The 13,280-nt window shown below is 32.2% G+C and overlaps 1 protein-coding gene across 3 annotated transcripts in view; it reads right to left on the bottom strand.

Moving 5' to 3' along the window:
• Positions 1-13,280, bottom strand: part of DENND1B (DENN domain containing 1B) — a 334,070-nt gene that overhangs the window by 88,981 nt on the left and 231,809 nt on the right. For all 3 annotated transcript variants that reach the window (XM_072648309.1, XM_072648308.1, XM_072648307.1), the window contains exon 11: positions 5,434-5,479. In XM_072648309.1, coding sequence (XP_072504410.1) covers positions 5,434-5,479 — 46 coding nt within the window. The remainder of the gene's footprint in view (positions 1-5,433; positions 5,480-13,280) is intronic.

Here is a 13,280-nt window from a genome sequence, read left to right as displayed (position 1 = left end):
AATAAATTGCTCTTCTTTGAGGACTACTGTATTATTTTGAACTAGCAGTTGTTAAATTAGAAATTATAATACAGCTTTATAAAATAGATGTGCATAAATCATACTGCAGAAACATCATAGATTTTAAACTTTGATGCAAAAGTATAAAACCAGCATTTCTTTCCCTTTACAAACAACTGAATGAAAACATGAAACAAGAGTTCTTAAAATGAACCTATGAATTTTTCTAAGCTGATAACTGTATTTTAATATAATTACTTTACTTTGTAATCACTTATTTTATACATTTAAAAACCATTAGATATCCATAGCTTTCACCAGAATGCCAAAAAGAGCCTATTAACACATTCACATGTGTTTACACACTTTGAGAACTCATAATCTAGGGAACTTAACAAAAACATAACTGAACTGAAAATTAAAATTATGTCACTTTAAGAAATATGTAAGAGTAATCACTTAGGTAAGAGTAATATCAAGCTGCTAAAGTTTTAAATATTCATAAATATGTTATACCATAAACCTCTACATACAACAATAAATTTCACTTTGCTACAATCATGACTTTTTCTTTGCTACAATCATGAGTACTGAATTTGGGGGGACAATTTGAAAATTAGGAACATTTGCTATTTTTCTCTTCCTTTGAATGCACTGCATTAACATGTTCCAAAAAAAAAAAAAAAGAGAGAAAGAAACTGCTCAATAATCAACAAATTAGTAACTTGAAGATGAGAAATAAAACAGCAGAAAGAGGAGTATGGGAACAGAAATGAACAGAAAACTTACGGTTAGCAATAATATTCATGAATATTGCAATAAAATATTTTGACATGGGTTTATTAGATGGACCTTTGGGGAAGAAGATTTAAAGAAATAAAAAAGTGACTCAATCACTTTTGTTAAAATGGTTCAACCAGCTGAACCTTTGGGCAAAAACCTTAATTCACAAGTTTATATGCTCCTTTTATTTCCTCTCTTACTATAAGGTTAATACTATATTTTCCTGCTAAATTAAATTGTTCTGTCATCTCTGTTAAAATTGTAGCAATGAATACTGCCTTATGTTGCTTCAAAGTATTACTATTGTGTTTTTTACAGCATTTCCAAGTATAAAACGCCCTTAGTCAACCGGAAATCTTACATGATATTTTCCCAAGATGCTTCAATAAAACTATTGTTATTAATTTATTAAATGTTTCATACAATAAACTGATTGGACCAATTGAAAAAGTTGAACCAAGAACAAATCTCCCGAAGTGAAAATGCTAAGTTTATCTTAAAATGGACGGTCCAATCTTTTGCACCCAGTCATGAGTGACCAAATTTTTTGGGTAAGAGCTAAAATGTACTTACTGACATATTTTCCTACCACACTGTCAATACACTTTTTAAAAAGTATCTTCAACAGAATAATATGAAAATTAAAATACTCTTCTCTCTTGGAGTATCAGTCAGTAAAGAAGTGAAACTTTTGGTTAGCAATACTAAAATCTAAAAGTTTACAAACTAAGTCCCTTTGCTTTCTTGATAAAAGATAAATAAAATAAATATTGCTGAGTAAGAACATAACTAGCAGTATCGGATAGACCCAAATTTGTGATACAGATTTGAAAATTTATCAAAGAAAATAATCATTTCATTTTAATATAGTCTGCTTAAAATAGCATTTAAAATGTCTTTAATGAAATTTTGTGTACTTTGGAAAAAAACCTTAAAATTGGGAATTATAGAAGTATATAGAATGATTAACTGAGGATTATTATAATGAATCAAACAGTTGTGAAAAAATGAAAATGGCATGAAGAAATGAAAAATTCAAGCAAGCGGACAATATTCTTTAGAATCTTATTTGACTAGTACCTATAAGCTATCAAGGATAACTGTCCAATGAAATTGAAGGACTCATAAATATCATAGATATTTTAGGCTGTCTAACATAAAGGAATTTAAAGAAAATATAGATAAATATGATTTTGAGTTAAGTCTAAATCGTTTTTGGTATTTGAATTTTTCCTAGTTTTATCCACAGTAACTCATCATATTTAAAAGGAAATGGGAATACACAAACCTTTTCACATAAAGCTCTTATATAGTGAAGAAAACAAATGAATTTATGTGACTAAGAGAACAGAAAATGATCTTCTGATAAAAGGCATAGAAAAGAAAAGGTTAGAACCAATGAGTGAATATCATATTAGGAAAGTAAGTAAAAGAATACATTTTAAAGGATGGAACCTCAAGTACTGAAGTACATAGTTATTCTCACATATAATCTAAGGCATAATGCTTCCATAAAGTATTGCTGTAAATGTGTCTCTGCAAACATGACTCAATGGCGATAAATGACACAAGGGCAACAATCTCCTGTCCTGATAACAGGCCTACCTTTCTCTTTAGAGTTGTTTGTTTATTACTCTGGAATGAGAAACATGAAACTACACCTTTGTAGTACCTGCTTACATACTGCCAATCTCTCCATTGTGGTGAATTTACTCTGTTTTTCCTACTCTTTTTTTTAGGGGCAAAGCAAATACACAAAGCCTATGTTTTATTTTTATTTTGGAAGCAAATTTGTATGAACATGTAAAACCACATTCTTCTTTTCCTCATAATTACATATAAAATAATCAAAGAAAAGGTTCATAAAGAGCTACATTAATTTCATGTTTCTGTGGGTAACTAGGTTTAGAAATCTCTAGAGAAATGGTAAGATAAATTAGAGTTGATTTGAGGAAAGAAGAAAGTGTATGACCAGAGAATGATTTTCATCACCAAAAAAACAGGTTATAACTGCAGCTAAACGGAAGGAAATATACCAAGCTAAGGAATATTATATTTGCAAGTAGCAATATCTATAATTCAATTTCTGGTACAAATTGTTCAGTTTTTATGTTTTTACACTTTTGTAAAATTCTCAAGTAAATGTCAAGCATAACCTGTCATGTGATAAATAAAATGTGAAGACTTTATATTAAGATTAGCATGGCAAAAAACATATCTTTCAGGACATGATACCCTTATGTTGATTAAGAAGTTAATGTCACATAAGTGGCCAGACAAAATTCTTCCATCTAAAAATGCACCTTCAGTAACTCTTTGTTCGTATCACAAAATAAGGTTACACTTTGTACAAGGCTAAACTAACGCCACACAAGATTCTGAATACTGAGTCAGTCATTTCTTGAAACAATCTAAAAATGCAATGGAGGTCATTCCTACCTATTTATATTTTGATTTATAAAATTTTTTTGACACATTCTTTTTCACAAGTTGCATGATTAGTTTTAAATATTCAATATAAAATAATAAAAAACTGAAGGCATTACATATAGTAAGATTTTAAACTTTATTAAAAAGTTTATTACTTTACATTAAATTGGAGAAATATAATAATTATTTTGTCACAGGAAATAATGCATGAAAGATGAATTACTAAAATTAAATGCAGCTACATGGCAAGGTAGAACTCCAGATTTGGAATCAGAAAGACTCAAGCTAAACAAAATCCTACCTCAGAGATTTATCAGCTGTGTGAGGCTGTCCAAATCACTTAACCTCTCTAAGTCTCAGTTACCTGATCTGTAAAATGGGGCTAATACTAACACCTATCTCTCATGGTTGTAAGGATCAAAGGAGATAACCTATATAAAACACTTTACAAAACTTAAGGGAGTGTATGTAGATACACACACACAAATATATGTGTATGTACATATACGTACAGCAGCTAGGTGGCCCAGTGGACAGAATGCTGGGCTTGGAGTCAGGAAGACTCATCTTCATGAGTTCAAATCTGGCCTTAAACACCTATTCGCTGTATGACCCTGGGGAAGTCACTTAACTCTATTTGCCTCCATTTAATCACCTTTTAAAACAGGCTAAAGAAAGTAATGGCAAACCATACCAGTATCTCTGCCAAGAAAACTTCAAATGGGGTCACAAATGTTGGACACAAGTGAATAACAACAATATATACGTATATTTATATATATATTCTAGCTATTATTAAGATCGTATCTACTATAAATAAATTTCTAAATTATAACATACATTTCAGGCCTTGCATTATGTCTCAAAAGGAAAAAAAAACCTATATTGCATTACAATCAAGCAAGCAGCAAATTTCATAAGCCAGGCCTTCCACTGCAAAAATTGCCAACTGGAACTTTTGAATAAGCAAGAAGAATTTCTTGATTAATCTAAATTGAGGAATGGGACATATAGGCAGAGAGCATGAAACTATAACTGAAATTACAGTAGATTAAATTAATTTTTAAAGTTGAGTAGAATTGTGTGAACAAGTCATTTGGAGAAGGAGTTGCTTTTCAAGACATTATTTCTGATATCAACACTTGATAAAACTCCAGGGGATAGGCTCTGGAATCAAAAACAGAATAAGAGGACACAGTGATAAAGTGCTCTCTTCCCTCCTCCCCGTATGATGCTAATCTTGAAAGAAGTCTCACAGATAAGAAGCCATGTGTTTCACTAACCAGCTGACTGAAATTGTCCATTGTCAATTTGACATTCTTTGTGTTAAGAAATATGGTAGAAAATTGTAACCACCCTCCTAGTCCCCCACCCCCAAAATGTTTCACATTAGGACAATAGGAAAAGCTCCCACATTTAAATAGCATGGTTGTATAATAAAACAACAGAGCAGCTGGGTGGCACAGGGGACAGAGTGCTAAGTCTGCAGTCAGGAAGACTCACCTTCTTAAGTTCAAATTTCCCTTCAGATCCTTACTAGCTGTGTGACCTTAGGCAAATCACTTAACCCTATTTGCCCCAGTTTCTTCATCTGTAAAATGAGCTGGAAAAGTAAATGGCCAACTACTCCACTATTTTTGCCAAAAAAAACCCCAAATGTGTCAAAAAGAACTGGACATGACTGAAAAACACTACCCAACAACATAATAAAACCAAGTATAATAAAATGCATATTCAAAAAAGTAAACTTCTAAAGAGCATTACATTACAAGGCACAAAGTAAGAAATACGCTGAGTATGCTTAATAGCATATTCATTTATTCATTAAGGCATAGATCATCATGGGTCCTACATGGAAAAATCAATTCAAAAATAAGTTATAAAAGATATCAAGTCACTCTGAAGAAACAATAAAAACATAAAAATTACTTCAGTAAAGATGAAAAAAATTCAAAATTTCAAAGCATAAAACTTTTATACAGGATACATTAATATTCATGTACTTCAAATCTGGAAAAATAGTCACTATCATTATGTTAAATAGCTTAGTATTGGAACAACATCACAAAATTTACTATTTTATCACAAAAAATTACTATGCAAAGACTCCAAACACAGGAGATGAATCTATTTCAAAATTAACTGTTTTTTTTTTCAAGAAAATAAAATCATTATGACTACAATTTTTAGGATGTAGTTTAAGTCTGAAAAAATACTTACCTCTATAAGGCTGGAGTGAACTCCAATCAGGTATGGCATTGGGGCACTAAATTGAAATATACACATACACTATATTAAAACTCAAACTACTGTATAAGTAACTGTAGAAACATTTATGCAAATATTCTTTTATATCAATGTTTTACATACGCTCAAAATCATCTTGAAACCTCAATAAAACAAAGTCAAATTCTAACTAGAATTCATTAAACCAAGGTTTTTTAGGAAACACATGAAGGAAGAGCAAGCATTCAACTATGAACATTACATTTTTAAAAACTAAAACTTTTACCTGAAAATATCACTGAGTCAAAACCTGAGTTGAATTATTTTCCATAAAATGCCCATTATCATAGCCCAAGAATAATTTTCTTAACAATGCACATTTATCATAGCCCAATTAATCAAAAACTGTCATTTGGGTTTTTTTTTTTTTTACATTTTCCATATTCTAACTTCATATATACAGACTGTAGACTATATTTTTAAAATATACATATTTTTCTCACCACCACCTCTCCTGAAGAATTTTGTAAACTAAAAGTTCTATACAAATGTTACATATGATTAATAAATGTTTACTCTTATTAATGATGTTACGGATACATTATGATCTGCCCTGACAGAGGTAGTTATCTGCTTCAATAAGATAATGGAATCATTGCCTTATTTTAATTTTCCTTTGCTTTCTGCTATTGTTTCATCTGTACTACTATAGTCTCTCTCCTCTTTCAAACTTTTAAATTATTTTATTTCTCTTGATATCAATGTTATTTTTGTGGTGAAAAATTATTCAGATGTTTTTTAAAATGCTTTAAATAATCAGGGTAATGGATATGAGCTTAGTCTTAAATTAAATCTAAGGCATCAATATTTAATAGGAAATATAAAAATGAAACCTTTTTCTCAGGTATTAATAATTAATTTCTTAATTAGGATAGTCAATAATCCATACATTGATGGTTAGTGGTTTTTCTCTGCAAGCAAAAATGGCAAAGGAGATCCTAAAACATCTTAAATTGTGCTCCTTCTGATAGGGAACTCCACTAACACTGAAACTCAACTCTGATTGGTGAACATTTAATGAGGAGGTGGCCTAGAAAATCTTCAGTTCCTTCTACTTTGAGAACTTGGCTTGATCATGAGACTCAGCAGCCTCAAGGAATCTGGGCAGGGGAAACCACTCTGGCTAAGTTTTCTCCTTCATGAGCTTAGGGTTGCCCTAAACTCTAATGGAGATCAAGGACAAAAGTGAAACTTTTAAAAATAATACATAATACACATTATATAGTATGTCTAATTGAGAATGGATGGATTTTTACACAGGGACTGTAACAAATGCACAGAATTCTTATTTACAAAATAATTATTGACAAGTATATTTTAAAGAATTCTTGAATCCTGTTCAGTGTAAACCTTCATTCAAAATGGGGTGGGGGAGTGAAGTTTTCCTTTTCTCAAACAATTACTCAATCATTCCTAAAATAATTTCCATTGTTAAAATAATTTAACTTTCCAAACTCTTATCAAGCCTGTTCTCTGCAAGTCTTTACCCCATGTCCCAACTGCTAGAACCTTCTCGTCTTAGACTATCCTCCAACTACTCAGTATGTATCTTGTATGTACTATTTGTGAGATGTCTCCCCCATCAGACCCTTATGAGGGTAGGGACTATTTTTTTTCTTTCCTTATATTCCACTTAGCATAGTGCCTAGCACATTACTGACCTACTAACAGATGCTTGTTGACCAAGCAATCTAAAGAAAACAAGCTTTTGGAAAGTGAACTCAACTCTCTAAGCCATGTGTTAGAGTCAACAAAATTGGAAATTTTTAATACTGAACTAAGTCTCTAAATTGCCTTGACCTATCTTATCTTTGCTTTTTCCTTTCCATTTTCATGAAAAAAGATCATTTGGCATAGATAAATGTTTTTTTTGTTACAATATTGGATGTTAAAATACACCCTTGAAAGTTGAGGGTCTCTTCTTTGCAGAAACAGAGGACCAAGGGTGTAGAACATGACATGTAATGTTAAATATTTTCAATATGCTATTTTCTAGAAGTTTTCCTTCCCTCTTTTTATTCTTTGCTATAAGGGGTTGCTTTACTGGGAGGGAAAAAGGAAGGCATAGGTTAAGAAATGAAAATGACAAAAAATATATTATACTACAATTTTTTAAAAAAATGAAAGCAAGCTGAAGGACGGACCCCATGTTGTCACTGATATTCTTGACAATGCCAGAATAGAATACTCTGAATCTAGCAGGGAACAATATATACAAATGTTTCTAAATCTTCTTCTGTTTTAAATAGGAATAACTGATAATCTTCCTAGCCTAAGTTCTCAAATTAATATTCCATCTGGAATTATATAGGAAAGGGGATAAGGTATAAAAGATAAGCATTTTTTAATTTCTGGGACCACATTTAGAAAATTTCAACAAAGCAAAATAGACAAAATTCCATGACTTTCAGTGGCTCAGGACACTGTTACTTTCTCCTCACTACTTAGAAAAATTTGAAGAAGATGAAAAGTATTTACCCTACATATCACCATGAAAGTGCCAAATTTCCCTGTGAGATGGATAACCTCACCAAACAAGTTAACAACAAGTGTTGTCAATACTATTATAATACTCTTCCTGCATTTTGTCTAAATATCCTTCTAGGAGAATGTAATCTGAGGGCAGAAACTGTTTTGTCTTCATCTTTTTATCCTAGGAGTCTAGCACATTGTCATAAAACACCTAATGAATGTTGAGCTGAATTTGCTGACATCAGAAATCAATTATTTTTATTGTCCAATTTAAATATGGAGGGATGAGACATCATAGAAAATTGAAATAAATTGAACAAAATCCATTTAGAATAATAATAATAACTTACATTTAATTAGCTGCGATACTCGTTTTAGAGAGCTAGGTGGCATAGTGGATAGAGTGTAAGGCATGGAATCAAAAAGACTCATCTTCCTGAGTTCCAATCTGGCCTCAGACTCTTACCAGCTGTGTAACCCTGGGCAAATCACTTAACCCTGTTTGCCTCAGTTCCTCATTTGTAAAATAAACTGGAGAAGGAAATGGTTGTGAACCACTCTAGTATCTTTACCAAAAAGAATCCCAAATGGGGTCACAAAGAGTGAGACAGGACTGAATAAGGAGTAATGAACAAGTGCCAATTTACAAAATGCCCTCTGCACATAAGCCCTATGAAGAGAATAGCATAATCAACAAGCACCTATTGAGCTCATTCTGTGCCTAGGAGTGTGCTGAATATTACAGATATAACGCAAGAGTCACTATCTTCCATAAAAAGCTTCTCATTCTACAAATAGCATCATTTCCATATTCCCTATGAGGATTTGGGGCTTAAGGGTCAAATGATGTGCCCAAAGTCATAAAGACTAAGCAATCTCAGGCTTCAGAAACAAGCTTTTTTTGACTATAAGCTCAGTGATCTTTTCGTTATGGCCTCCTATTCTGGAGGAGTGTTGAGAATATAATATTTGTGTAGTTACTGCCATAACTACTTAGTGATTTCAAAGACGCTAAACAGTATTGCAGATTAAATATCCAAATAATATTCTATGTAAGAAGCTCCAAAACACTACAATTCTGGTTCCAGAAACGAGTAACTAGAAACCATCAACATTAATAGTTTAATTCCATTACCTCTGTGGAAATTCAAATGTTTTAATTTTATATAAACCATATGGTAATGTAAAGAGAAGCAGTCACAGAGCCAAAAGATCTCGGTTCAAGTCCTATTTCAATTCTTACTATGTGACTTTTATTATTATTATTATTTAACTTCTGAGTCTCAGTTTCTTCATCAATAAAATACAGACTGGTAATATGCACCCTACTAAAGTCATGTAGTTGTGAGATAATGCATGTCAAAACACTTTGCGAATCGTAAAACACTATATAAATGAGATTTCTCATACAAGTGCCTATGGAAATATATTCACTTCCTTTTACAGCATTAAGCCTAGAAGTGCCCACAGTACAAAAGTACTACTCATTTATTAGTTTCATCTTGCAAGCCACATACTTTACCCATATCTTTGAGATATAAACAACTAGTACTGGATTTCACAACATTTTTGTGTCTGGTTGTACTGTCCAGGACAGTAAATATTAAGTGCCTACTCTTAAGGTATAATTAATAAAAAGAAAGACAATATTACTTAGCAAAATTCTTATTTTAAGAAACTGAACTACATTAGAAACAACTATGTTTCTTTTGAAACTATTAACAATAAATGCCTAGGAATTGGCCATTAAAAAAAAAAACTACAGAGACCTTCTGAATAGGTCATAGGCCCTGAACACTAAACCTTGTAAAGGAAAATATGAAAATGTCAATAATGAAATTACTGGGTGCCTCTACATGTTTTTTCTCACTAATTTCTCACAAAATTCAAAACATATGCATATTAGTACTACAACCATAATTAATCTAGAGCATCATTTTCTAAAATAATTACCATGTTTTGCAGAACATAAAGTTAATTGAAAAATAATTATTTCTTTCTCACGAAAAGAGGATTGTGTACATAGTAATATAAAATTGACTAAATCACATAAAAAGTAATTTTGCAAGCCTAGCTGGAATTTCCTAATTAGATTATAGTGTTAATAAGTCAGAAGGATATCCTTGATAAAACAGATGCTTTATCATCAATATGCAAAACTGTCCTGCACTTTTCTTTCAATGAAGTTATTTGCCAAGATTGGATACAGAAGGCATTACACGATTGCTTTTTGAAGGCTTTTTGGGTAGCAATTAATCTTTATTCAAATATAATTACTATGTGAACAGCAAAATCATGTGATGTGTATATTTCGTTTTTTAGGAAGATGGATTCTTACAAGCAGACCACCTAAATAGAATACAATCCCATTAACAGTCTACTTTTTGGTGTGATTTATAACATAATTTATATTATCATATTTTTTAAAACTCTATGCTCTGAATAATAGAGACTAGTCCTGTGGATGGATGGCAACCAGTTGGATGGCTATAGTATAGTCAAAACAGAATTCTATGGAGAATAAAATAGAAAATGATTATCTCCTTAAGAACAAGAAGTTGAGTATTTTTATATATGGTCACTTTTCTAATTTCCTGGAGCTACATTACCTCAGAACAGTAAGTAGCTTTTGGTAAGGCAAAAGCATCTAGAAAATAAAACATTCAGTAATTTAGAATACTACCATTCTAAAAGAATTTATCATTGGAAAAAGGGTGCTGGTTGTATTGCTCCTACACCTGTGGGGTAAATAATTTTCTCCTGATATAATAAGGTGATGGCTACTTAGAAAAACCTCAAGATGGCACCATGACTTTATATGCTAATACCTCAGAGGTCTGAGGAAAAGATTTTATTACTTAGGAGTAGAATTCTCACAGAAATTACTGATCAAATTAGTAGAATCAGAAATAACACTTATGCTGTCACAATGAGCTTTTTAAATGTTGCGACAGAAAATTGCAAATAAAAGAAACTGAGGCAATAAAGTTCTGAGCAGGGTTGATTTATTAGCAAAGCTAGCAATTGCCAATAAATGGAGTTCAAGGGTCCTCAGTAACCAAGGACACATCTGACGGTTAAGAGCTCTTTTATAGTCACAGAGAAGACCTCAAAAATAGTGACATCAACCTGGTATAAAAAAGGTATATCTCACTTCTGACTGGCTCATGTCATGGTTACTAACCACAAATTACATCAGTTTATCACAAGGTAGACTAACATCTTCTGGAAAGCTCAGTGACTGACAATTTCTGTAAAAGAAATGGGACCTTGCAATTTACATGTTACTGATTTTTGATAAACTGAAATTTTGTGACTAGAAAGTCCCGAGAGAAGGGAAAATAATGGATAAAGGGCTACCTGTGTCACAGGGAATTTATAGTTGGAGGCTTAAGGAGTTTGGAGGGAGTTCAACTTTTTACAAACTAAGAGATATATATAGATATTGATATATAAAACAGCTTGATCATTAATACATAGTAAATGAAGACTTAATGAAGTAATATAAAACAAAGTGGGATATTACTTTTCAATTTCATATTTGGGAGTTTCTGAAATGGGCATATGAAAAATAGTTTACATGTCCTCAAGAGAAGTAGGTCAAGAGTACATAATATATGTGTGGTATAAAGGGCATATATAATGTATGTGTGGTATAAAAGGGTCCTTTCCTCTCTATTTGCTTCAATATAACACAAACATACTCAAAAGTAAAAAAATAAAACTAGGCTTTACTCAAGAAACTCTTTAATCAATAAACAAGCATTTATTAACTATCTATTATATGTCATGAACACTGTTCATCTAAAAAACAATCAAAGAATGTATTTGAAAATACATTTCATTTCACAACCACATTGTGAAGCAGGTATAAGTATTACACACCCATGCCCCTATTTTACTAATTAGGAAACTCTGCCTCAGAGAAGTTAATCTACTTATGGTCATAAGCCCTAGTTTGGCCTAAGTCTCTTCTGACTCTAAGTCCAGCACTTTTCCTCTATAGCACACTGTCTCTACCTATCTTCTTATGAAAAGAATTAAACCAAGAACATTTGAGCCTCACTCTCTGCTGAGTTGGTCACAAGGACACACATACACACACACAGTTGGATACAGAAATATATCTCCCCTCCAAGAGAAATAAGAGGGAAAAGAGGGGAATGGAGAATTAGAGGGAGGTTAGGTTAAGGGAGAGAAGAGTCCTAAGAAAAATAAACTCTAAGGATGTAACAACACAATACAATAAAGAGAAAAATATATATATTTATAGTTCTTTTTGAGATGGCAAAGAATGGGAACCTGAGGGGTGCTCAGAAGCTGGGAAATGGATGACCAAATCATGGCACATAAATGAGATGGAAAACAATTGTGCTGAATCCTTAAAAGAGTCATGACCCACCGGGATTCCAGAAGACACATGATGAAACATGCCACAGACTCAAAAGGCAGAAGGAGATAATTTCTTTTTGGACATGGCCAATGAGAAAATTAATTTTCATTAACTGTATATATTTATAATGGGTTTTGTTTTTCTTGTGTTCTCAATTTGAGGGGTAAGAAGGAGATTGAAAAGACAAAGATTTTAGCTGATTAAAAGAAAGAAAAAAAATTTTTAAGAAATAAAAAAAAGGCAAAATCTTTGATAGCCTACGCATGGACTGCTATCAAAATCCTGAGTATACCAGGGCATATTTGGATTCAACAGTATCTCAAGGTTCAGAGATTACTTCTAGGTCATTTGGCATGAAGTCAGTTCTTGAAATGATTCTACTAGGCAGCTGGGTGCTGCAGTACTAGAGTTACAGATCCAAAGTCAGCAAGGTCTGAGTTTAAATTAGATCTCAGACACTTAATAGCTGTGTATGGCACTGGAAAATCACTTAACCTCTCTTTGTCTTGGTTCTTCATCTGTAAAATGGGAATAATAATAGCACTTACATCCCAGGGTTGTTGCGACAATCAAATGAGATAATAACTTTAAAGTGCTTAACACAGCATCTGGCACACAGTAAGTGCTGTATAAATGTTAGCTATCATCATTATCATCATCATCATTCTAGGTGACTTTAAGTAAGAAGGTATGGAATGGTAGTAAGATTCAAAGGCTGGCAATAAATCTAGTGCGGCCTTTCACAGCCATCAGTGGCAGGAAAACCAGGCTACTACTAATAACAGGGCTTAAAATAATCAATTATGACAGGAAAAGGTAGTAGCACTAGAAAAGACATAGAACTCTCAGATTTTCTTTATTTAGAGGAAGGCTATCAGTAGTGATGTATTTTGTACTTTAATTTAGAAATTCTCTA

The sequence above is a fragment of the Notamacropus eugenii genome, chromosome 2 (assembly GCF_028372415.1).
Source record: "Notamacropus eugenii isolate mMacEug1 chromosome 2, mMacEug1.pri_v2, whole genome shotgun sequence".
In the NCBI taxonomy this organism is placed as follows: Eukaryota; Metazoa; Chordata; class Mammalia; order Diprotodontia; family Macropodidae; genus Notamacropus; species Notamacropus eugenii.
This window is presented reverse-complemented; position numbering and strand designations above follow the sequence as displayed.